Source organism: Coenobita brevimanus, chromosome 101 (genome assembly GCF_032717465.1).
Source record: "Coenobita brevimanus isolate Jiangsu-jjx chromosome 101, ASM3271746v2, whole genome shotgun sequence".
Taxonomy (NCBI): domain Eukaryota; kingdom Metazoa; phylum Arthropoda; class Malacostraca; order Decapoda; family Coenobitidae; genus Coenobita; species Coenobita brevimanus.
In genome coordinates, this window is record NC_137054.1 from 68949714 (window position 1) to 68976923 (window position 27210).

At 45.9% G+C, this 27210-nt stretch overlaps 1 protein-coding gene across 3 annotated transcripts in view; it reads right to left on the reverse strand.

The window, feature by feature from the left end:
• The window catches only part of LOC145414973 (metalloreductase STEAP4), a 57021-nt gene that overhangs the window by 28394 nt on the left and 1417 nt on the right, over positions 1–27210 (reverse strand). For 2 of the 3 annotated variants that reach the window (XM_080284386.1, XM_080284385.1), the window contains exons 2-3: positions 25854–26201; positions 24301–24424 (exon numbers count right to left, since the gene is read on the reverse strand). In XM_080284386.1, the coding sequence (XP_080140512.1) occupies positions 24301–24424; positions 25854–26201 (472 nt within the window). Of the gene's footprint in view, positions 1–8476; positions 8638–9474; positions 9681–11169; positions 11234–11435; positions 11561–12891; positions 13038–19919; positions 19998–21325; positions 21451–22015; positions 22182–23477; positions 23640–24300; positions 24425–25853; positions 26202–27210 lie in introns of those variants that run through there. The other variant, XM_080284387.1, reaches the window with a different exon arrangement.

The following is a 27210-nucleotide window of genomic DNA, read 5'->3' on the forward strand; positions in this document are numbered from 1 at the left end:
GGTCCGGTACGGCATCTTCTTCCAGAATAGGCCAGTTTCGTCTGGGTTAACTTGTTTAGGGGAGTATCTTCCCTCCTCTGCAATCCTGGCAAGCTCCTCCGGAAAATTCCTAGCAGCCTCTGTGTCAGCACTTGCAGCTTCATCTTGAATTCTATTATGGAGGTTAGCACGTTTTCTGAAGCGTGTTAACCAGCCATCAGTAGCAGCGAAAGTGTCTCTCACTGGTACCTGTGTACCTGCAAGTGCACGAGACCTTACACTAGTGGACGCTCCAGCCTCATCGCTCTCCCCAGTCGTGGCCCTGACACTAGCATCATGCTCCTCCTTGCACTTTTTCCAGAGTGCAAGTGCCTTCTCCTTAATTAAGGCCTTGGAGATGGACGCAGGAGCTTGGTTCTGGCCTTCCAACCAAGCTCGCAGCAGTCGCTCCATCTTCTCCATGACGGAGTCACGAAAGCAAGTAACCTGCACACTCATACTTGCCGCACTACCTGCCATTTCCAGCACTTTATCACTCGACTTAATAATAGTGCTCACAGTAGACGAGGATAAGTGAAAAAGACGACTGAGGTCCATCACTCGCTCACCACGATTGTGCCTCTTAACAATTTCTAACTTTTTAGCGAGTGTTATTGGCACTCTAGTCCGCTTAGCACCACCACTGGGACTCGCACTTGAAGACACTGCACGCTTGGGAGGCATAGTTAACTCAGGTAAAGCACTAGCGAGATAAAAAAAGGCAGTTACACACCACGTGCTCAATCACACGCACAGCCAAGCACAGCACCATACAAATGGTGTTGTTACGTAACTGCACATTAGCACAGAGCACCAATGTCACCAAAAGCACAATAAAATATGCCAGCACAGTTAATAAAATCGCCGTTGGGAAAGTCACAAGGCACGACACGAGTAACACGTAACAACAACCTCGCGCAATAATGGAGAACGCCGAGTGCTAGACTGAGAACAGAACAGGTCGAGTAGGTAGGGGACGGGTGCGCGGTTCTCTTCAAGTGCTCACAAACTCGTGTCTGCGCTTCTGAATCATCGTAGATCATCATACAGTCCAGATACATTAGCAGATCATCATACAGTCCAGATACATTAGCGGTAGGGCGCGCATTTTGAACTTTAAAATTTTACTCGCCCCAGACTGATTTTCGTATCACTGGATTTTTGAGATCGTATATTGAAATAATCCCTAATTTATTCACGTCGTATCATCGGTTTCTCGTATGTCGAATAGTCATATAACGGGACAAACCTTATGCATTAAAGTTCCCCTATAGAAAACCTAACCATCCAGACTACCTATCGTAACCTTGCTTATCTTACCTGGGGGGCTTTGCCCCCACACCCCCTGATTTTAACCTAGGACTTTCTGCATGAGGGAACTTTGTGCACGACACAGACATTGAGTGTATAACTTGTTACAGGCTCAAAAGCCTATGTTACAATGTACAAAGGAGCATAGGTGGGCAGTACCGAGGTACAAAAGTACCAAGTTACATTACCGAGTTACAATTCGAGTACCGGTAGCAGTAGGGACACTAGTTTTTTCATGTACCGAAACTGGTACCGATGGTACATTTTTAAGCATATCTTATTGGTACTCGGTACCGGTAGCCTACATTTTATTTATCTATATTCACGCATTGTGAAAAAAAAAAAAAGTTTTGAGGACTGCATATGGTCAGTATGGTAATATCATTCTGAATTTGGCGTGTTGTCTCTGCGCCCGGTCGCTGAGTGTGATGTGTAGGGTGTGGTGTGGCTGGGTGTGATGTGGGGTATGGTGTGCTCAGTGGCGTATATAGGGGTGGGGGGGCCCTTTTGTCCCGGTAGGCCTACACATCTGCTGATCTAAATACGTATACAAAACATTTGCCCATATGGCATAGGCCCCCATGAATTGGTTGGTAGAGAAACTATAAACTTCCCTTATCGATTGTTAAAAAATGATCGTTGTAACTAACAGCCTGCATTTTTGAAGAGAAGAATTGAGCACTCTCTTTCTTTCTCTCATTAATGCGATTTTAGTTTAATTTTCTACATGTTTCATACAAAAATGGACATTGCAACTTCCACGAATAAAGGAATCAACAATTGCATATTATTATCTAACATTTTTTTAAATCCATACTGGGTACTGTAGAATTCCCTAATTAAATATTTTTTCAAACAGCTCATTTTTGCTTTAGCCAAGGTACATAAGCATCTTTATATTGTTTTGCCAGTGTATACCAAACTAGTACAATATATCCCTCCTGAGGCCTCACCTCAAAATGCCCCTAAAAATGCCTGATTTTCAAAAAATTTCTTGGGGGGGCTTACAGAGCCCCCTCAACCCCCCAGCTGCAGAGGCTCCCTTCTCTCGCTCCCCCTCCTTTAAAAAATCATGCATTCATCCGTGTCCCCCCCCTTTTCATGGACCTATGCGAGCCACTGGGTCCTTTTTTTTTTTTTTTTTTTTTTTTAATGATATGCATGTCTTTTTTCTTGTTGATGCATCTGGCTATTGTGCATGTAATGACACGATGTAGTCATAAGACTGTGTTTAGTTTGACAAACACTAAACTAGGTGTATAAGAATGTGAATTACAGTGGCCACTTAAAGTTTAGCGATCTATGTATTGCAAGTAAAGGACTGAACGGTCGCAAAACCTATTGTTTTAGTCACCCCATAGTTAACATGACTGTGACAATTGTCTGACAACATCTTTCATCTCTCTTCAGGCCCAGCTCTGCTGACAAGACTGGTTTCTGGGTCCTCAGCGTAGTAACAAAAAAAAAATAATAATAATAAAATACTGAGCAAGTTCATTTATATTCATGTACCGAGTACCGAGTCGGTACTCGGTACTTTTTTTTTTTCTACCGGTACCGGCGGTGACACTACAGTTTTCGGCAAGTATCGGTACAGTTACCAAGTGTAGTTTTTGTGTACCGGGTGCCCACCTCTCCAAAGCAGTACAAAGGAAAGAAAAAAGCAACAGTCCTTATGGTCCTTTCGAGGCTGCTTGTTACAGAGTAGACTATGACTACACGATCTAATTCTACATGCTGAAGAATAAGGACAGTAAAGCAAGAAGGCTCCCCCCGCCTCCAAACCCTCCAGTTAACAATGGCAAGAAATAGTGAGAAAAACCACCATGCAGCATGGAAAAGCTGACATGGAAATTTACAGGAAAGATTGAAAGGAAAAGTTACATTCTACAATACTTTATCTATATGCTACCAGTCTGAATAACCTGAAAGAGAAAGTAGTAAAGTAAAATGAATAATCAAATAATAAATAACTAAGACGACATGTATGGGTACGTTGAGCGGGGCGTCTGTAGACACAGCGTGGAAATTGCACATTGCACAGCATGGATGTTCAGGGGTGGTGCGGCAGCCTTGCTGGCGCTTTTAAGGTAAGCAGCAATCAATCAGGCTCCAGCTCCGTTCACTCCGCTGAAACAAGGAACTTTCCCATGCGGGACAAGTAAACAAGCTTCCTCCTGCAGCAGTGACCCCTGGTACATAAAAAAAAAAAAAAAAAAAAAAAAATCCCGATGGTGGTCACTTCATTAACAGGGACCCTCAGTCATCCACAACCCATCACAGGTCGAAAGTAAGGCCGCTTTCAAACAGTGGCCGCCACTGGTGACCCAGTGTGAAGGGGCCGGCAACTCCTCCACTGAACTCACGCCACTCCTTGGCACGGTTCTCAGTTGAAAGAATGGCGTCACGGGAAGAGCTCCTTCTTGCCTTGTTGGCAGCAACTGGTGGCACCGCCGCACCGTATGAAGTCTCTGATTTGAAACAATGCTTTACAGCGAGTGGCAGCAACCGCCAGTGGCGGACACTAGTTGCGCGTGCGAGCCACCGCCGGGAGCTGGCAACCGCAGTGGCCTCGTATGAAAGGCTCCATTGAAAACTATGGGAGGTGGCGGCCACCGGTGGCCTCGTGTGAAAGCGGCCTAAGAGTTGTGACCGTTAACTCACGGCTATCTATGCATATCCTAGTCTGTGATTATTCTATATTTGCATTTAATAAACTGATCCGGGCTCTGAGAAGAAAATTTATATATACACGAGTGTTTTATTCTGGAGTAAACATATTAAGCTGGAGATTATCCAAGCGACCTTTCAATGTTAGTACTGTGTCACAATTTACTACATTGGAGGGCAATTTGTTCCATGTATTTACAACTCTGTTAAAGAAAAAATGCTTAGCTTCATGCGACTGGAATCGTTTGCCAATTAGTTTGTGCCCATTGCCTTTAGTATAATTCGAGTGATCAACTGTGAAGTATTTATCAACAGCCATGTTATCGTGCCCTTTGAACATTTTAAATACTTGAATTAAATCTCCTCGTAATCTGCGTTTAGTTAGGGTGAAGAGATTCAGGCTTCTAAACGCTCCTCGTATGGTTTGTTTCTCAAACTGGGTATTATTTTGGTTACCCGACGTTGTACTCTTTCAAGTTGCTTGTTTAAGATCATTTGTTGTAGTAATTCCTCTTTTTCATGACTTACAATATCTAGTTGAATGTTGTTCATGGTGTAACTGGCTTTTTCATTTCTATTTCCAATGTTTTGCACTTTGCATCTTCTAATATTAAAGTCCATCTGCCAGGTTTGGGCCCAATTAAAGTCTATTGAGGTCACTTTGTATTGCCTGCCTCCGTAAAGATGTGTCTGCTCCGTTACCAATTTTGGTATCATCAGCAAATTTGGTTATTTTACAAATTAAACCCTCATCTATATCATGTATATTAAAAACAGAATAGGACCCAGTACTGAGACCTGTGGCACACCACTAGTAACATCTTTCCAGTCCGATTCTTTACCATTTATTACGACCCTCTGTTTTCGTTCTGTAAGCTAATTATCGATCCACCCGAGCACATTCCCTCTGAACCCATGCGCATTCAATATCTGAAGTAATCTTTTATGGGGAACTCTATCAAATGACTTTTGAAAATCGAGATACACAGTGTCAACAGAACTGGCCTCATCATATATAATGAACATATCACAGGAAAAATAGAGATTCGTGAGGCAAGAACGATTAAGCACCGCAGATAAGCACCTCATGGCGTCTGTCCCCAACTGTATAGTACAGGTCTTCAAAAACACAACTTCAGGATGACATATTGGGAGGGCCAGATTTAAACATGAAGAAACCCTATATGAACACTGTTATCATAGGATTAGGCTCTGTAACAATGGAACTTGAAAAGAATCCTGCCAAGAAGCACAATTCTATGCAGAGTGATTAATTAGGTAAAATCATACCTTAAATATAAATCATAATAAAACTATAACAAGTCTTAAAAATCATATTTTGTGAGGCCCCTCCAGACTGTCAGGCCGTAAGCTGTAGCTTGTTTAGCTTATGCCTAAATCTGGCACTAAATGCTGGCAAGCCTCCGTATCCTAGCAGGTGATATATTTTTATCGCAATAATTAAAAATACCGATACGCATATATTTGACACGCAACATCACTCAACAATAATGACTTTCTTACTTTTTGAGGTAGTTCATCCAGCTGAGATTAACACTTGAAGCAGGCAATTTGTATGGTGTCGAAATGTTATCACATTACACGACCTCTTCACGAAAATGATTAAGGCGGTATCACACTAGTCCCTCGTTTAGGACAAACTGCGGAGGAGCTCCCATTAGCATTCACTATGTTACTCGATATTATACATATTTTGTTTGTATATTTGCATCATAGCCTCACGGACGTCAAACACAACCTAGCCACTGTCGCTAAAAAAAATATACCACTCAAGAAAATGCACAAGAAAACACTGGTATGTACCACTGAAGGACTTGTATAAAACAAATAACTACATAATTCTGAAGATGAAAGGGAGTGAGCCAGAGGGAGGGAGTGATGTGGAGTGGGTGGGTGTTTTGGCCATCACTCACCGACCCCATGTGCCTCACTGATGAGGCAATGGGATATCAGCATCGGCTGTGGCCACTGCTGTCATGCTGTACCTCTGTGCTGCCCTGATGTTCTTACTCACTCCTGTATGTAGTACACCTTTTAATCCAAATACATCTCTTAACAAATACTACAGCAGGTAATTACTATGGGGCCTGTGATTGCACCCACGATTTGATAAATACTGATTGCACAAAATGGTTTTTGCTGAAGGTGTGTGACAAAGCCTACCACCTTCTTTTGTTAATTTTCTAACCACTGATTGTGTATCACTGTATTTGCTGGAGGAGGTGTGTGGCAAGATCCACCGTCTTCATTTGTTAATTTTCTAACCACTGATTGTATATCTGTATTTGCTGTAGATGTAGCAAAATCCACCACCTTCTTTTGTTATATTCCTAACCACTGATTGTATATCATTGTATTGCTGAAGGAGGTGTGTGGCAAGATCCACCACCTTCTTTTGTTATATAAGTATTCTGTACCTTCCACAACAATAAATATTATCAATCAATAGATCATGTTACTCATGTGCACGAAGTTTGGTTTGTTGACGCCGGCGGTGACATCGTACAGAGACGGAAATTGGTTCGGACCCGAAACTCATTCGTTCCCAATTCGTTCAGGTTAAATTAAATTAGATTTACGCATTACATTAAGCAGCAGAAATACCTTACCAGTTCAGTTCAAATTCCTCAAGTTCGTTTTCCATACTCTTCTATTTTCTTGGTGGTAAATGATTTTTTCCTACAGAAAATTCCCCTCCCCCGTTACTGTCATCTCTTTGCCGCACTGTTGTATCTTTATTTCTTTTCTGTCACTACTTCAATGGTCACTGCTTCTCTGAACCGTCTGTTTGCATCCCTCCACCACTACGGCGAGCGCGTAGCACGCGTCTTGCTGTCATCCCTTATCTGTCACTCCCAGTCCTTCATGATAGGCTAACTCTGGAACTGTCTCCCTGTCTGTATATCCTACTGCCTATGACCTCCAGTCTTCTGAATGCAGTGTGCCCAGGTATCTCGAAATTAATGGCTCTTAAGTTGGTTCTCTATTTTATTTTTTTTTTTCTTGGAGGGAACAATCTTGCGGGTTTCTGGCCTTTGGTTCCTCCTTCCTTGTATTAAAAAAAAAAAAAAAAACTGTGAGGACTCAATAAGTAATATGACGAGGAAAACTATTAACTCATCAACTGAAGAACAACAGTGGTTCATCAGAATGACCGTCTTGGGGAGAAACAAGTGTGATGATGCAACATTTATTTAGTACTTCGGAAAGAATTACTTCACAGAGTATTTGCTCAGGGACATTTGATCAGACTGACTTTCTTCTCCCGTGGTGGCTGGCCCGCTGGGTGGCAACTGACCAGCAACTGCGAAGCTGGTGGTCCTTTAGCGCCAGGGATCGAATAATGGAGCGTGCAGGTGGCGTCACGCAACTCAGGCGTCCATCCACCCTATATGGTTTGGTAGGTAAAATAAATACAATACCTCGGGGAGGTAACTGTGGCAATCCGGACGATGCAGTGTCCTTGTATCCCAGGAGACAGGGTGAAAACCCGCCACCGGCACAAAGACCCAAATTACAGAGATGAGCACCGCGGCTAAGCGCCTTATGGCGTCTGCCCCCACCTTTACCTTTTTCCTTCTTAAATTCTTCTAATCAAGCCATCAATCAATCAATCAATCATTTCCTGTGGCACCCTCGGGGATGCATAGGGCCTCGATGAACTCACACCACCACATCCTATCTTGTGCTAACTCCTCAAGATCTCCCCAACACTCATCTCCAGCTTCCCGTCTCATTGTCCTCACCCACGTCTCTTTTGGCCTTCCTCTACCTCTCCTACCAAGTGCCACCCACCCTGGTGTACCTCGTACTCTTCCCTGTCTCCTATACACATGTCCTAGCCACTTCCATCGTGAGAATCTAACATATTCATCGATCGGCTGCACTCCCGTTATTTCTCAAGCCATACCACTGACTAAACCTTCCTGGTATGCGGTTAGTTTGATTTTTATTTTTCAATGCTCAGATGCTCTACACGAGAGAGAGAGAGAGAGAGAGAGAGAGAGAGAGAGAGAGAGAGAGAGAGAGAGAGAGAGAGAGAGAGAGAGACAGACAGACAGACAGACAGACAGACAGAGACAGAGAGAGAATGGAATGATGAAGGCTGATGGTTCATGACTCTTCAGCACCAGAAATTTACACACACACACACACACACACGCACACACGGGTGAGGGGAGGTGGCGAGAAGGATTAGAGTACATGGTCAGTGGGGAGAGAGGAGGATGAGATGGGGTGATGGCTGGAAAGAGGGAGAGGGGGAGGAAGGGAGGGGGAGTAAGAGGTGGGAGGAGGGAAAGAGGGAGGGAAGTGTGGATGAACATGGTTACGGAACTTTTAGAGTGCAGACTAAATGAAATCTGAGGAATCTTCACTTTGTCCAGTTACGTACAAAGAAATTATTCCAGTTACCCTCCCAATGTTTATAACTTCTTTGACTCTACTATATTCCGTTTCCAGCCTCTCCCCGCCTACCCTTGGATGTCAGAGCACCTATGACTAATTTCTCCTCTTGGGGTACCAGTCCACGCAGGGTAGTAGCAGCAGTTGAAGCAGCTGTAGAAACAGTAGGAGCAGCTTCAGGAGCACCGTCAGCAGGGGTATCACTATCAGGAGCTGTGGGGAGAGAATGTGTGCATGTGAAGGTAAGGTAAGGACTGAGGAAGGTAAGCCAGGGAGAAATAGAGAGGCGAGGGGGAGGTTGGAAGTGACGAAAGAAAAGACAATGTAGGGAGAAACACAAGAGCGAGGGTAAAGTAGGGAGAGAGAGAGAGAGAGAGAGAGAGAGAGAGAGAGAGAGAGAGAGAGAGAGAGAGAGAGAGAGAATAATTACGTGCTAGATGCTGAGTAAGATGTAGCAAATCCATTCAGGGATCTTTAGCGTCAGGTTTTCGATAGATACAACGAAATGTGCAGAAACATGAAAGAAAATGCAGCCATTTGTGTAGATCCATCCACTCTAACATGTCAAGTACAAACAGATGACTGTATAGAAAATATATATCTTGGGAGAGAACACAGTTTCCCATTTAAAATCAAGAATAACGAAAGATGTACTTCCCAATGCAATAACTTAAGTACTATTAAAAATTTACAAGCGTATCAAACCAACAAAAGGAGCTTACCTATGTGGTGGTATGAGTGTGGGAATAAACAGCATTTAAGCGGTGGTATGAGAGAATTAACAATATGTGGTGGTATGAGTGTGAGAGTAAACAGTATCTATGTGGTGGTATGTGTGTGAGATTAAACAGTACCTACAAGTATGTGGTGCTATAAGTGAAAAAAAAAAAAACGGTACCTATGTGGTGGTATGGGTGTGAGAATAAACAGTACCTGCGAGTATGTGGTGGTGTGAGTGAGAATAAAACAGTACCTATGTGGTGGTGTAAGTGTGAGAAACAGTAGCCTAAGAAGTGGTATGAAGGGATGCATAAACAACAAGCATCTCACCTGACCCACGTTGGGCTTATCCCAGTTGGCTTTTATGGGAAGGAGTCCATCCCAGCCTACGAAGATGACGTGGAGAATGGCGAGGACAAGGGTGAACCAGCCCAAGCGACTCTGAATGAACCTGAACTCGCGCCAGGAGAGGAAGGCAGTGATGGAGGGCAGCGAGGACACACCCAGCACAGACGCCAGGACCAATGTAAACACTCCTGCCACGGAGAGGAAAGGATGATTATTTGCCGTGTTAGTCCTCAGTCCCTTTCAGAGTACCTAATGTGGGGCGAGTACAATGGTCAAGGGTAGGGGGGGGGGGTCACAGACTTATAGTAAAAGATTCAAGAAGCAGCTTAGAGACGTTTGGATTTTTGCCGTCAAGGATCTGTTACTAACATTGATTTTTTTTTTTTTTTTTTTTTTACAAGGAATGAACGTAACTCTTCTTAGGCAACAATTCATAATTTTTGCATCTCTCCAATAAATCGATGGAGACGGTATAAAACGTGAATCTTAAGTTAACGATTCTACAGAGCATTCGAAAACATGTGGCCGTCAGACATAGATGGCTTAGGAAGAGGTGCTACGCTGCGAAGTCTCCAATGCCACTGATATCACGGACAGCCGTTTTAAGGAACAACAATCTTCCAGTTCTGTCTTGAGATAATTTACAAGTGGTGAAATACAGTGAAAACCCTATCTCTACCTGTGCGTATTTTAAAACTTTTTCCATCTATACACTCAGAGGCAGTATACCGATTTGACCGTAACTTAACCCAAATTATCGTCCTCTTTCAGTTTCCTTCACGTAAGTCGGTGGCAGAGTGATTTCTACGGCTCTACATTCTTTCCAAAGCGCTTCATCGTGATTAGCATCATATTCTAGTGTCATTCTATGGTTACAATGCAACACTGAAGATGGAGAGATGTTAATTTTAGGCCGGTCAGAGAAATAAAGAGTATGCTTCTCATACTGTTCCACCAGTATCTTGCACGGATAATTTATGGGGCAGAGGCTCTAGCTAAAAAAAAAAAAAAAAGTGGGGGTCACCATACTATTTGCCTCTTACTACTGAGAGAGAGAGAGAGAGAGAGAGAGGGAGGGGGGGGGATTGGGGGATGGTGCTCTAGTTCCTTTGAGACTTACCGATGCACGCCCCTGCGATCCACTACATCTGCTTTACATTTAGGTATCGTTCGTCACTTTCCTCCCTCACGCATTATAATAAAAGACTCATCTATGGGGGGAAGAATATTTCAAACCTTTCACAATTAAGGAATATTAGTCTGCAGGGGAAATTGAGAAGTACATGATGTGAATTATTTGGTGAAGTTTTGTCTTCGACCGTAACCTGTCTACAAATCCTTCCACTTTTACGTTTTCTTCGCTGCTTTCTCTTCCCTGGTTTCTGGATCCTAACTCACTCCACTTTTTTAGCGGAAGCAAGATTAGGATGATGATAATGGTGATGATAATGACGATGATAATGATGCTGTCTTCAATGATGATGGTGTTCATGATGCTGATGAAGTTATAATACTGATGAATATGATGATGATAATACTGATGATGATGACGGTGATATTGATGAAGTTGTTGTTGTTCATGATGATGGTGATGGCGATGATGATGATGATGATGATGATGATAATGGTGATGATGATGGTGATATGATGCTGTTCTTTTTCTCGTAGTCAACTCACCAGAGGCAAAAACGGTGGGGCTTCTCCAACCTTCGTATATGGGGTTGTCTATGACAAGGAGTCCCTGAGGAAGAGCAAAAGAAAAGATACAATTTTTTACCCAACCCTGGAAAGATCTATGATAGCGAAGGGGTTAATAAAAACTATATCTCAAAAAATAATCTGAATAAAATCATCGGAGGGGACCAAACATAAACCAATTAAATACGTCACCGGACTGAAGGGGTTAAGGTACTAATGGCAAGGTAAGCAGGATCGTAACTCACATGAAGAACTCCATTGAGCAACATAAGGAGGCCCAGTTGTTTCCTCTCTTTCAGCCACTTATCCATGAAATCAGGAAACCGTAAATGTGTCCCGCAAAATAGCTGTATGTATCCTGCCAAAACACCTGTGGGTAAATGAAAAATGTGAATGAGAGAGAGAGAGAGAGAGAGAGATCCCGGAAATACACCTGAATAAAATAATTTACAGTTGTGTTCGTAAATTCTTCTGCACAAGTGATTTTCAGCCTCCGCTCAGCCAGACTCCGATACATTCAAACGTTCAAGAAACATAAATGCCACAAATATGAAAGTTCAGTTGACCTCTAGGTTTTGTTTCGAGAATTAAAACAGTAAATACACCTTCATATACTGTAACCTAACAGTTGTAAAAATGCTCATCATCAACATCATCATCATCACTCCCACATCTTTTTCCCACCCGAAGATGGGATTCGGTAGGGTTCAGAAAACAAAAACAGAGAAAAACATCATGCTCAATGAAATGGGCCACATCCATTTTCTATTACTACTATACGCACATTCTCTTCAACTCCCTTGTCCACAGACTTCCTTACACCACATCGTACACAGATAACAACATACAGTAAGCTTGTTTCCCGCCTTGACCTCCGGGAATCCACACATCCACCCTTCCATCACACCACGCTGCCAATCCATCCACTCACCCCACCTCATCTACCTCAATCCACGCCTCTTACCTACCCGACCAACACACCCATATACCCACCCTGCCAAACCACCCACCCCATCCCTTCACGTCCCACCCCGACCCACCAGACCCACTCAACTCAATCCTCCCCCCACCCACTCATCCCATCTACGTTACCAGCTCAACCCACTCCACCCAGTCACCCACCCACTCTGCCTACTCTACTTGTCCACCCACCAACACATCCATTCACCCCTTTCCGTCTCTCCATGCGTCCACCCAACCACCAACCCAGCACACCCATCTGCCCATCAGCCTGTTCACCAGCTCACCAAATTCGACCAGCAGGATGGCTTTCAAGTTTGACAGTAAGAGAGAGAGAGAGAGAGAGAGAGAGAGAGAGAGACCTGCAAACAAGTCAAGAGGAAAAAGCCGAAAGTGATACTGATAATAGGTGATAATGATTCCAAGTACAATTATCCTACAAGAACAATTTCTCTCTCTCTCTCTCTCTCTCTCTCTCTCTCTCTCTCTCTCTCTCTCTAACCTCTTGTCTCGATCAGTAACTGCCTATCCGTGTGTTTGTATGTCCGTCTGTTTTAGTCTACTCTGTCCATCTGTCTGTCTGTCTATCTGTCTGTCAGTCAGTCTGCCAGTCAGTCAGTCAATCAGTCTGAGTCAGTCATTTGGTCTGCTAGTCAGTCAGTCAGTGTATCTGTCGACCTATTTGTCACGGTCAGTCACTGTCTATCCGTGTGTTCATGAGTGTCTATCTGTCTCTCTCACCAGGCAGATAACAGACGGCCAGTAGTATGGTGGACGTCGCTGCGCAACCCCGCGCTATGTTGCCCTTTGCTATGCCATCATAGACGCTTCCGTTGGATTTCCCGCCAGTCTCGATCTTATGTCGGCTCTGTTCGTGCACGTCCCATCTGTTTTGAAATGTATTTTTTTTTTTTTTAAGACACTGTGGAAGCAGAACGAAAAAAGAAAAAGAAATTTAATGAGTAGGGAAGAAAAATACACAAAGAATGAAAAACTAATGAGTATGGAAGAAAAATACAAGCTGGAAGAGAGATGACTTTTCGACCAGATTTGTGCAGATGGCTCATGATATCTGATTAAGAACTTTCTGTTTTGAAAAAGATTTGGAGAAACAATGCGGAATGAGATCGGTGAAAGAAAAACAAATAAATTGTAGGAAAGACAATGTTCTGGAAAGAAAATAATGAGTAGAAAAAGATAAGAAAAATAGTCGGTAGTTCTTACTCAAGGTGTCTACGGATTTTCGAGCAGGTTCCATGTTTTTCTACGAATTTAATTGTAATGCTGTGTTTTTAAGACGACTTCTCGTCGTAAAAACACGAGCACTGGACGGGGTCCTTTGGCTAGACCGGATGTAATGCACTAACAAAGGAACAGGGCATAAAAAGAGACAGTACACCGAATCACATCTATTGCTTAAATTCTATCCCTTACAGTGCTACATACACAACATTTGGTACACAATTACACAGAGATACAACAATACACTTATAATTGGATCCAATCTACTTTTGCACAGGGCACAGGGCAGTCAGGGATATGGATTACTGTTATTGAGGAGAGATATCACTTCACTGCGATGGTCAATCGAGAACACTGGTCGTGCCGCTGGTGGATAATAATAAACGGGGGAGTCTCACTTATATTCACTGTGATCGGGAGTCTGTGGGGGATATGATACTATAATAAAGGTAGGGTGCGTGTGGCGACATCCGACACCGTCACCTAGTCGCAGGGAAGCACTTGATTAGCCTTTCGGCTCGTTCACACACCTACCTTCGACTCCACAGAAAACTCCCCGCGTCCTTTCTGAGAGGGGGAACTGAGCTGTTTAATGTTCAAGCACGACTTACTCCAATATCACTCTTTAACATAACTTTTATTTGTCACTGCCACTGTGCATTGGATCACTGTCACTGTATTAGGGGTCACTGTCACTATCACTGTTCTACCCGTGTTTCCTGGGTAGTTGGGTTACTAGTACTTACTGTCCAGGGAGGCTCCCTTGTTTAGGGCCTTGACCTGAGGGGCGGCTCCTTCCTAGGGCCGCACTGGTGGGGTGCAGGGAGGCCTCGTAGTCTGGGGCCTCGATCTGATCGAGGGCCCTCGGGACTAGGACCGAACAGGCGGAGGATTCGGGCCTGCTTCTTCTTCTGCTGGGGCGTGAGAGAGCCTAGGTCGCCGTCGTCGGGGAACGTGGTGGAAGGCCTGGGCGTCCGGGGTCTGCAGGTGCTCAGGGGGAGAGGCGCCATCAGGGCTGGGCTGCGGCAGCGACTCCTGTAGGGCTCCAACAGTGCTAAGGAGTGTCCGGGTGTGGGCGGTAACTCCGCAATCGGGCCTTGCCACCACTCTAACGCCTCCGCTTGGCCAAGAAGCCTGGATGGCGACGAAGGGCTCCCCGGAGGGAAAGAGGCTTGAGGGAGATTCACGCTCTTCGTGGTTCCCTGAGTGTGTTCATTGGGCTGAGGTGGGGCTCCACTTCCCCTAGTATGGACTTTGGCTGGTGCCGTGAACTTGTCCGGCGTGCGAGGGACACCAGTAGGGTGATCGGGATCGCCCTTTCGCCGAGGCAAGCGGCCGTCAGCGTGGTGTTCCTCCCGCAGTAGGGAACAAGCCGGAGTGAGGGGCACGAGGGCCGCACTCTCTCCAATACGGACAGATCCTACCATCAGGGAATTCTCCACCCTGGTACGTGCCCCAGTCGTAACTGAGTGTCTGCCCGTACGGGAATCGACTAACGGAGAAACGGGATCACCCGTCTGCTCCGGCGAGAGGCCAGCCCCGAGTCGCCGCTTCCGTAATTGGGTAGCGCTACACGCACGGTAGCAGGGTCTCTCTACCCTGGACCGTATTCTGGCCGTAGCCAAAGTACAACTGGAGAGGGATGCACACAGGCAACTCTCTCTCTCCTCAGCGTGTTAAGGCCGGAGCCTGGGGTCACCTTCCCCTTTACACACTTTGTTAGGCCGTAGCCTGTGTCTATTTCTCTTTTAAGGCCATAGCCTTGGGCCTCTTCCTGCCCTTGGGCCTCTTCCTGCCCTAGAGGGTGTAGCAAGACCGTCAAGACGGTGCTACATGGGACTGACCTCTTTTCAGTCCCACCCCTGGTCTGACGGTCACTACCCCGCCCGCACAGTAGTTCAGGTTGTCTGAACGCCTGGGGTTGGGGCACTTGCGAGGAATAGGGGCTCAGGGCCGGGATGTCCCGATGACCCTCTTGCCCGAGGTCACTAGCCTCACCTGTGTGTCCTCCTGGGGTGGTGGTGGGGTGGCGGCTCGGCGGTGGTGTGGGGGGTGGTGAGGTGGGAGGTCCTGTGGCGGTCTCGGCGGGCATTTTACCACCCTCCGCGTCGTTGAAGTCACGGCCCCGTGACTGGAGGTGGTAGGTAGTGGAGATGGCCGTCTGGTAGGCTGGGGTCAGGTGTGCCTGCTAGCTTTGAGCTGTTCCCTCATGTCGTGTAGAGGGCAGGTGCGGCTGCAAGCCTTGAATTCCCAGAGGTTAATGGTGATGAGGTTTCCTTGTTCCCTCGGGTTTGAGCGCTTCTTTTGGGGGTAAGCTCTAGGGACTGTGGGCGGCTCAGTAGCTGGCTGATGTGGCGGCAGTTTAGGTTTGGAAGGGGGTTGTTGCCTTGTAGGAAAACGTGTCACCGCGTGGAGTGGCTGTGGTGTGGGGCGGGCGGCGAGCAGACGTCGGACGAGTTGTAGGTCATTTTCCATGTACCCTGAGGGGTCGTAGATTGAGAAATGCTCCCTGACTACGCTGGGGAGGATTCTCAACAGTGCATTGAATGTATGGATATCCCGGGCATTGGGTGGTGCCTCGGGATAGGCGGCGCTGATGAGGCGCCTAGCCCGGGTGAATGTGTCATCCAGGTTCCCGTCGTAGGTGAGGGCGTCGAGTTGAGAAAGAGCGACAACTCGGCCTATGGATGGCGTGAAAGCCTGTCTCACTATTTGTGAGAATTGGTCCCATGACAGTTCTGGGACGACTTTTGGTGCAACACTAGTGATTATTTTACCCAAGTTAGGTAGAGTGACAGCGATCTTTTCTCTGTCAGAGTCAAACCCTATGTCTAGGAGGGGTTTGACCATGTCCAAATATATGTTTATGTCACACTGGTCCGGGTTGAACCTCGGCAATTGGATGTGCGGTTTAGCTGCTATTGTAAGTTCCCTTTCGCGTTCCTCCGTGCATTACTCGGATCTAGGACCACCGCTTGCCACCAGTGTAATGCTGTGTTTTTAAGACGACTTCTCGTCGTAAAAACACGAGCACTGGACGGGGTCCTTTGGCTAGACCGGATGTAATGCACTAACAAAGGAACAGGGCATAAAAAGAGACAGTACACCGAATCACATCTATTGCTTAAATTCTATCCCTTACAGTGCTACATACACAACATTTGGTACACAATTACACAGAGATACAACAATACACTTATAATTGGATCCAATCTACTTTTGCACAGGGCACAGGGCAGTCAGGGATATGGGTTACTGTTATTGAGGAGAGATATCACTTCACTGCGATGGTCAATCGAGAACACTGGTCGTGCTGCTGGTGGATAATAATAAACGGGGGAGTCTCACTTATATTCACTGTGATCGGGAGTCTGTGGGGGATATGATACTATAATAAAGGTAGGGTGCGTGTGGCGACATCCGACACCGTCACCTAGTCGCAGGGAAGCACTTCATTAGCCTTTCGGCTCGTTCACACACCTACCTTCGACTCCACAGAAAACTCCCCGCGTCCTTTCTGAGAGGGGGAACTGAGCTGTTTAATGTTCAAGCACGACTTACTCCAATATCACTCTTTAACATAACTTTTATTTGTCACTGCCACTGTGCATTGGATCACTGTCACTGTATTAGGGGTCACTGTCACTATCACTGTTCTACCCATGTTTCCTGGGTAGTTGGGTCACTAGTACTTACTGTCCAGGGAGGCTCCCTTGTTTAGGGCCTTGACCTGAGGGGCGGCTCCTTCCTAGGGCCGCACTGGTGGGGTGCAGGGAGGCCTCGTAGTCTGGGGCCTCGATCTGATCGAGGGCCCTCGGGACTAGGACCGAACAGGCGGAGGATTCGGGCCTGCTTCTTCTTCTGCTGGGGCGTGAGAGAGCCTAGGTCGCCGTCGTCGGGGAACGTGGTGGAAGGCCTGGGCGTCCGGGGTCTGCAGGTGCTAAGGGGGAGAGGCGCCGTCAGGGCTGGGCTGCGGCAGCGACTCCTGTAGGGCTCCAACAGTGCTAAGGAGCGTCCGGGTGTGGGCGGTAACTCCGCAATCGGGCCTTGCCACCACTCTAACGCCTCCGCTTGGCCAAGAAGCCTGGATGGCGACGAAGGGCTCCCCGGAGGGAAAGAGGCTTGAGGGAGATTCACGCTCTTCGTGGTTCCCTGAGTGTGTTCATTGGGCTGAGGTGGGGCTCCACTTCCCCTAGTATGGACTTTGGCTGGTGCCGTGAACTTGTCCTGCGTGCGAGGGACACCAGTAGGGTGATCGGGGTCGCCCTTTCGCCGAGGCAAGCGGCCGTCAGCGTTGTGTTCCTCCCGCAGTAGGGAACAAGCCGGAGTGAGGGGCACGAGGGCCGCACTCTCTCCAATACGGACAGATCCTACCATCAGGGAATTCTCCACCCTGGTACGTGCCCCAGTCGTAACTGAGTGTCTGCCCGTACGGGAATTGACTAACGGAGAAACGGGATCACCCGTCTGCTCCGGCGAGAGGCCGGCCCCGAGTCGCCGCTTCCGTAATTGGGTAGCGCTACACGTACGGTAGCAGGGTCTCTCTACCCTGGACCGTATTCTGGCCGTAGCCAAAGTACAACTGGAGAGGGATGCACACAGGCAACTCTCTCTCTCCTCAGCGTGTTAAGGCCGGAGCCTGGGGTCACCTTCCTCTTTACACACTTTGTCAGGCCGTAGCCTGTGTCTATTTCTCTTTTAAGGCCATAGCCTTGGGCCTCTTCCTGCCCTTGGGCCTCTTCCTGCCCTAGAGGGTGTAGCAAGACCGTCAAGACGGTGCTACTTGGGACTGACCTCTTTTCAGTCCCACCCCTGGTCTGACGGTCACTACCCCGCCCGCACAGTAGTTCAGGTTGTCTGAACGCCTGGGGTTGGGGCACTTGCGAGGAATAGGGGCTCAGGGCCGGAATGTCCCGATGACCCTCTTGCCCGAGGTCACTAGCCTCACCTGTGTGTCCTCCTGGGGTGGTGGTGGGGTGGCGGCTCGGCGGTGGTGTGGGGGGTGGTGAGGTGGGAGGTCCTGTGGCGGTCTCGGCGGGCACTTTATTAATGCCAGGAACTGCAGCCATGAAATTGTAGTAGTAGTAGCAGTAGTAGTAGTAGTAGTAGTAGTCATGGTAGTCGTAGTAGTAGTAGTAGTACAAGTATATGTAGTAAGTTGTAGTTGTAGTAGTAGTAGTAGTCGTAATAGTAGTAGTAGTAGTAGTAGTAGTAGCAGTATAAGTAGTAGAAGTATATGTAGTAACAGAAGTAGTAGTAGTAGTAGTAGTAGTAGCGATAGTTGCAATTCCAAGCTTCTCTGAACGTGAACCCGGTGGACTGCAGAATGAAGTTTGCACGCCTGCAGGTCACCATCCTCCTTTCTGGAGACAAGGAAGGATACAAGGGACGTTTGCATCATCGGGCAGTGCATCAGCTCGGTTTTTAGGTGCCACCACGTAAAGGCATCCCACTTATGCCCCAGCGATTAAGGTGTAGGAAAATTAAATACAAGTCACGAATATATTCCTGAACACGGCATCTTTTTCCAAACATTTGATACTAATGTTTTGGGGAACTGAGAAATCAATTGATTAGGTAGCAATGGACCTTGAGCAGGAAATTTTTCTGTAATTTACTGTGGAAATAACTGCATAAAAACAAAAAGGTAACTATTACAAGGACTCTGTGTAAAGAGCAGTAATATAATAAATAAACCTGGAGCTAACAGAATTTGACAGCGATGGTAAAGGGTGGCCCGTAAAGAACACGGAACTTGAAATTCACTTGTCGGTATCTTCTGTGTTACGGGGACGACTCTGTCTGCTGGCGTGAGTGTGACAGTCGAGGGAGTAAATGAATAAATGATGCAGGGTGGACACTGATAACGCTGTGTGAGTTGTCCCCACAACACTGGAAAAATTACCCAGCGGAGTGGAGATGTAGGGTTATATATGGGCCACCCTGTATAACAATAAGGGTCTAACGCTTCAGCACGATGACGCTTTTCTGTAGTTCATTCTTTCAACATCTAGACCGTTCTAGTCATCTTATGAAATAACCATCGTAATGAAGGAATTAATGAAGACAAACCGTCTGGAGGTAGCAATAAATTATACCCTGTAATGAAGAAATTAATGAAGACGATTATCTGGCGGTGGCAATGAATTATACATCGCAATGAAGCAATTATTGACAACTTGAACTGTCCGGTAGCAGCAATAAAGTAAGCATCACTACTAAAGGACTTAAAGGAGATAATGTTCATTCCAAACTTATGTTTTTTCTATTACTCTTGCTACTGGCCATAGGACTATCTACAAAGTTTACTTTGTTTTCTGCTACGACAGCCAAACTACTTGTCATTAAAGTCCCGCCCCCCTCCTAAAGTTGTGGTCCCATTTCTCACCCACTTTCCGGACGGTGGGTGACGGAGGCCGGAGCTTAACAGACAACTTGCACAGCGACTGGTATACCTCCTGACACTCCAAATGAAAGGTTAATCTAGCTCTTAATATGGAATGAATTATAAAATAGTTGGTACTAACTCGATGGTGGTGAGGATAAAGAAGATGACGAAGAGTACCACGGAGAACCAGAAGGGCCCTTGCCACGCCGGGAAGAACCTTGAAGGCAAAGAAGTGTTGAGATTAGATTTTTCACCCATCGACTGCACAGTTCTTTCACCCTAACTTTACCGAAATTTATATCATTTATGCAGCTTATTTCACACAGTTTACTGGAAGAAAAGGGCACTGCTATAGCTCCACATCCTTACGTCACACTCTAGTGTTAATATCCTGTTACAATTCAGAATTCAGGCCAGAGAGATGGATTATTTTAGATCAAGTTAGAGTACAAGGACTACAGGGTGTTTAACCTCCTTCACTACAATGACGTATCTTAATTTTTGTTCTTCCTGTCACCAGACTTTTAAACAGGGGGATCAGCACATACAGCTCCACAAGAAAATGTAGCTCAGTCTGCTGGCGTGGGAGTGGCAGTAAGAATCGATAAAGAATGAATGATGCAGGACAAACACTGATAACGCAGACAGCCGTCCCCACAACATACAGGATACCGCCTGGGGGAGTAGAGCGTCACTGTTTTTACTTGACTTAAAACTGCTATCCTGAGTGCCGCGTTGTAGTAACTGATAACCATTATAATTTGATGCTAGTCACGATGAAGTGTTATGGAAAGGATACAGAGCAGTAGCACTGTTTTTCTTCCACCGGCCCTGCGCGATATATGCTGCAAAAGGACGAAAATCCGGGCCAAATTTGGGTAAAAAGATCACAATCATGAGAGATTTTACGAACTGGAGGGGTGGAGTGTATGTTTCAATGACTTCTACAGTTTTATAGGTCCTTCTTAACAGCACAAAATCGCCTGGTGATGGCTTGAATAATGTCATCCGATTGAAGGGGTAAGGCAAGCAGTTTATGTTAAGATCAAATTCTCTCCCAGAATACGACGAACAAGTCAATGCTCCATAATTCCCTAGCTGAGTGCGAGAAGGGTCAATGTCCATGTAATTTATCTGACAGTGGCAAGAAATACCACATAAGTGAATAGTGATGTGTAGCTGGTATTTTAAATGAAGTTGATGTGTAGTGAAGTGTAGGTGGCATATTAAGTGAAGCTGACGTGTAGTGAAGTTAATGTGTAGTGAAGTGTAGCTGGCATATTAAGTGAAGCTGATGTGTGGTGAAGTGTAGGTGGCATATTAAGTGAAGTTGATTAGAGAAGTGTAGTTGGCATGTTAAATCGCAACGAAAGAGATGTTACGAAGCCTCCTACTCCAACACCACGCCACAAGAGTACTTTTTATGCGTTGTGAAGTGTAGTTGGCATATTAAGTGAAGTTTATGTGTAGTGAAGTGTAGGTGGAATGTTAGGTCGCCAAGAAAGAGATGTTACGAAGCTTCCTACTCCAACATCACAAGAGTACTTTAGTGGGATGTCCTCCAGCTGTCGTGCCTCCTCCAGTGTGCCCCTGTATGCTGGTACGAAGCCCAGATCTCGAACCATAGCGCACGCCAGTCTGCAGGCCTTAGAGTCACCACACACCGGAACCTTGGGGAAGAGGGATAGGTGTGGTGAGGCAGGTGTGGTGGGGCAGGTATGGCGAGGCAGGTGTGGTGAGGCACGTGTGAACTTGAGTGGTGAGGCAGTTGTAGTAAGACAGGTGTGAACGTATGTGGTGCAGCAATTGTGGTGAAGAGGTGTGGTGAGACCGGTATGGTGCGGCAGGTGTGGTGACCAGATGTGGCGAGACGTGTGGTTAACTGATGTGGTGGTCAGGTACGTGTGGGGAGACAGGTGAGGTTGTGAATGTGATTTACTGTCCACTTTAGTATGCCCTAAATCTGCCACCTCTCGTGAATGCTGAGCTGTTGCAAAGAGTTAAGACTGGAAGAAGGTGGCAGTTAAAAAAAAAAAATGCTATGGAAAGGATATAAAGCCGCAGTACTGTCTTATTATATCACTGTATCAAGAGATTAATCATGCAGAAGAGGTGTAGTAAGCACGGTACGGTCATAGAGCAGCCTGAAAGGGGGCTCAAGGCCTGGATCGAACTTGCGCCTTTTGAAAGAGCAGACCACATCTCTAACCACTGAGCACTTCTTCTCTTGCTCACCTGTTTGCCTGTGAGACCAGATGAGAGTGAGTAGGCTGATAAAACGTTCAGCGCCTTCACCACACTCACGCCTGCCGCTTCTCTCTGCAGGGTCTCGGCTTGGCTCCTTCGGTTTGGCAGCTTGCAGTCCCAACAGCACACTTGAGAGCAACTGTCGGTAACACATCTGGAAGCCAAAGCCACTTGCCGTTAAATGCGGGAGGATAATCAAACGAACCAGACAAGCACGGCTATTTCACAACTACCCTGCAACTTCAATTTCCTTTCACCACCAATAGATGACCACCGAACACATGCCAGACTCAGGTGTTATGGCGAAGAAATTGTAAAACAATCGTTCTTCTACTGTGTGACTCTTAACAGTCCATACATTATCTTAAAGAAAGCTTCGTGCTTACACAGATTCTTTATGAAGATGTATCTTTCGTATGACAAGTTCTTTATTGATGCTAAGCAAAAAGACAAAATACTGATCAGGATTAACACATCTCCCAACTAAACTGCCCGACGTAAGAGGTAATAGAATGCATTCAGAGAGTGTATGCCTCCGCCAATGCCATTGCCAATAAAAGGGATCCGGATTCGGATCCGTGGAGATATCGTGTGAGATACACAGGATCCGGATCCGCCCCCAAATTTAATTAATTGTTCCTTGATCCATGATGCACCCTTCTACAAAATGTTATTGAAATTCACTAAGAACTCTTGGAGATATTGTGCAGGATACATAGGATCCGGATCCGCCCCCAAATTTAATCAGTTCTTTCTTGGCCCATGGCCTACTCTTCCACAATTTTCATTGAAATTCATTGAGAACTTTTGGAGATATTGTGCGGGATATTCCAGATCCGGATCCGTCTCCAAGTTTAATAAATTGTTTCTTGGCCCATGGACCACCCTTCCACAAAATTTCAATAAAATTCATTGAGAACTTTCGAGATATCGCGTAGACAAACAGACAAAAGCAGGTGAATACATAACCTACTCCAACTTCGTTGGCGGAGGTAATAAAACCCCCAGCGATAGACCTCAGTTTCCACACGGAGTTTTACAGATGCGCGTAAGTAGTTCAGGTAAAGGGGGGTGGGGGAAGCGAGGGTCGAAGTAGGAAACTTGAAATAAGGACTCCCCTGCGACGGGAACCTAAGGAGCGGTGAAACGGCAAAACATAGTGAAGAGAGTCAAACATGACGTCCACCTACCAACCAAACCTCCTCATTCTACCGTGGAGTTCGTTAAGGTACCCTGCAGGAGCCCCCCTACGCAAAGGTTCTAGTCGATGTCTCCGACGCCCCCCACGACGACTAAGAGCAAGGAAAAGGAGGGGTATTCAAGATGTGATGGCAATTTTGGGCAAAGTCAGGGTAAAACGGGTATACAAATGCAGACGCAGTGAGGAAAACGTAAGTTTCGTTCCTACTCAAACATCATCATCATCATCATCATCATCATCATGCCCTACCTGTTGCTGATGTCAATTACTATCTTGCCCCTAAGGAGGTTGATGGGAAACGTATCGTCGAGGGGATGAGGCACAGCCATCACGACCACACCAAAGCTTCCCTCCTCTCCTAGAGCGTCTTCTGTCCTTGCAACATTTCCTTTGCATTCCAGCACTTCACTTCTGCAATGGTTAGACACAGGTTGAGCAAAAATATACATCATCATCATCAACACCATCATGTCCCCGTTGCGCACCTAAAGACAGGGTAAGGTACGATTAAAACACACACACACAAGGAAAGTATGCAAGTGAGATAGCAGCGTAGCCAGTGAAACTCTTCCTCTCCCTGTTGTAGCTCTCCCAGGTCTATCACAGTATTTACTTCTCTCACCACATTTAGTAACTGGTTGAAAAGTTCTTTCCATCTCCTCAACAACTCACCCTTTTCCAGTAACACCATTATCCATTCTTTTCATTCACCTGCTGCTCCGACCTTCCCTATTTCCTTCCAAAGCAATTTATTATTATTATTATTATTATTATTATTATTATTATTATTATTATTATTGCATTTACGACTAAAATGTCTGCCAAATTCTCCTACACTCCTTTAACAATTTACATCGTTTTAATGCTGACGTAGCTGGCATCAGTTATATTTAAGAGGATACTGTGGTTACGGCGTGGTATGCAGGACAAATCACTGAGCAAGATGGGTTACGACATCTCCAGTCACTCAGAATACCGTCTTGTGAACTCCAATGGCATAAAATGGGACATTGAGATGTTGTGCACAGAGCAAATCGCTAAGGATGGGGGGTTACGTAATTTCCAAACTGACCTAACTCTGTCCGGATCTCGACTGGCCACTATCACGCTGTAATCCGCCTCAGCCAAGCGAAGAGTCAGCGCCTTCCCCATATTGCCTGAGCCCACCACCACGATCTTCTTACGACCCTGTTCATCTGGTGGAGAAAGTAGAGGGTAAAATCAAACGGTGAGAGGAAGGGCAGCAGAGAAAGTGTTGGGTATAATCAAATGGTGGTAGGATGGGTGGCAGAGAAAGTGTTGGGTATAATCAAATGGTAGCAGAATGGGTGGCAGAGAAAGTGTTGGGTATAATCAAATGGTGGCAGAATGGGTGGCAGAGAAAGTGTTGGGTATAATCAAATGGTGGCAGAATGGGTGGCTGAGAAAGTGTTGGGTATAATCAAATGGTGGTAGGAAGGGCAGCAGAGAAAGTGATGGGTAAAATCAAATGGTGGTGGGAAAAGCAACAGAGAAAAGCGTTGGATAAAATCACCTGCTAGTAGGAAAAATATAAGATATATAATAAAATCATCTGGTAATAGAAAAAAACAAGAGAAAGTCTTAGATAAAATCACCTGCTAGTATGAAAAGTAGCTGATAAAGTGTTAGATAAAATCAACTGCTAGTTCTCAGTGTTGTTGAGTAACCCTGGTATGTCAGGCCAAACAGACACATCAATCGCAGGCAAGCAACATCTACAGGACGGTTCCGTGCAGTGAATCGACGTTCCCTTACGACAGACAGTACATCGTCACAAGACACGGAGAAAAATGTGGAGGTTTAAGTTCTTGGACAGACGCCACATCTGTTTATCTCCATCCAGTTAACAGAGACACTATGGTAGGATCCGCATCATCCCGTTATTCGCTTATATGGTTACCATCCAGAGTTGTACATGGTTTCCTGGGCTACAGGAAAACAAAAGGCATTTAGAATTGAGCAAGCTGAGATGGAAAGAAAGGCAATAAAAAGTGACAGGATGGATGTAAGAAATAGGAAGAGGGCAGACGCTGAAAAAAGAATGATAAAAGATGAAGAAAGAAGTAAGTAGCATTACATTAAGGGAGTGCATATTAGTCGTCACCATCTACCACTAGGGGATAAGAAAGCAGGACAAACATATTTAGTCAGAGAATGACATACGAACTAAAGCGAGTGTGAAGAGAATTCGTAATAATCAAACTCAGAAACAAGAGTGCAAGCTAAGTGCAGTGGCTGTGCACACAACTGTAACAGGCGCCTTTGGCTTTTGAATGAATAGAGAGAAGGTAGGAGAATACAGATAAAAATGTATTATCAGTAGTCGATGATGATGATGATAATGATGATGATGATGATAATGATAGGGGAGAAGGAGGATGAGGAAGAGGCTAGAAATTTAATTAAGACGATGATGATGATGATGATGACAAATGAGAAACGTAATGATGATGATAATGATTATTGGATGATGCTGATACTGACGAAGGTGAAGCTAGAGAAGACAACAACAATAATGTTGATGATGAGGATGATGATGACAGCGGCCTTAATGATGATGATAATGATGATGATGATGATGAATAACCAACAGCCCCTACTCACCTAAAGGAAATTCGTAGACAGGAGCACCACCCTGAGCAGGGGGCGGCGGGATGGTGATGGAGGTGGAGGGACTGGGTTCTGGGAGCTGAGATGACGAGGGGTGAGGACGGGAGGGTTGGATGGGTATGGCCAACGATGGCAGGTTAGGATTGCAGTTGCGGATGGGGAAACTCTGATTTCCTCTGATCTCTCCCTGACATCTGACGAAGACCTCGTGCTGTCCTCCAACAATCCCATTTTGATTTCCAGCAGCCTCATCTTGACCACCAGTGGCCTCATTATAACCTGAGTTGACATTGAAGACGCTGGTGGATGCCGGTGTGAATGAGGCTTGGCTGGTACGTAACACTGTAAAAACAAGAGAAGGAACACTTTTGATAGCCTCATCCACGCTTGCTGTATTATAAAGGAAACGAAATAAACATTTACGAAGAGGCAGAAGGGCAACTCTCTCAAGGCTCATCCTCTATATACTCTGGTCTGGGTGAATGTCTACTTCTGTGTAAAATTTTGTGTGCCCAAGTAAAAACTATGCTGCTGTCCCCCCTGGGGCTGTACTTCCCACCGTAAAGGGTGGCCTGCTGGGGTCCCACCCCGCCTGAAACGTAGTCGGGGTGAACATTTACCAGAATGCAAAATTTCGTGTTGTTAGGTTAAAAATCATGACCCAGCATAAAGGCTTTGACCAGGACCCAGAGGCCATTCCCTCCCACCGTGGGGTGGGCCCAATAAAGATCTTCCATTGTGCAAAATTTCATGTTCTTAAGTCTGAAGCCATGGCATTGTTCCCCTGGAAGCCGTGTTCTACCCATGCGGCTGGTCATAGGATGTCTCACCCTGTCTAATCTCACCGTGCCTTATATGTGGCCAGGGTAAATACTTACCTGTATGCAAAATTACATCCTCCTAGTTTAAAACTATAGCTGTGCATAGTGGCTTTGCTGGGATTCAAGGAGGCCACTCCCTCCCCCGTGAGGGGCGACCCTCGGTGGTTCCATCCTTCTTAATAAGTTACCAGGATGAACAAATATCAGTACGCAATGTTTCATGTTATTCAGTTAAAAAACTGACCGTGTATAACGACTCTGATCGAGACCACCAAGGGCCACCTACCCTTCGGGAGAACGTCTCTGAGGGTTCCACTATGCTTATAACCTGGCACGAGTACGCTCTACCACTGTGGAAAAAATTCTTGTACCTAGGCAAAAGAAACTGGTCATGCCTAACGGACTTGGGTGGGACACCCGGGGGCCGTCACCCCCGTGCACCGTGTGGGGCGGCCATCGAGAGTTCCACCTGCTTGAAACCTGGTCCGGGAAAGGTTTACAACTGTGTAAAATTTCACCTATCTATCACT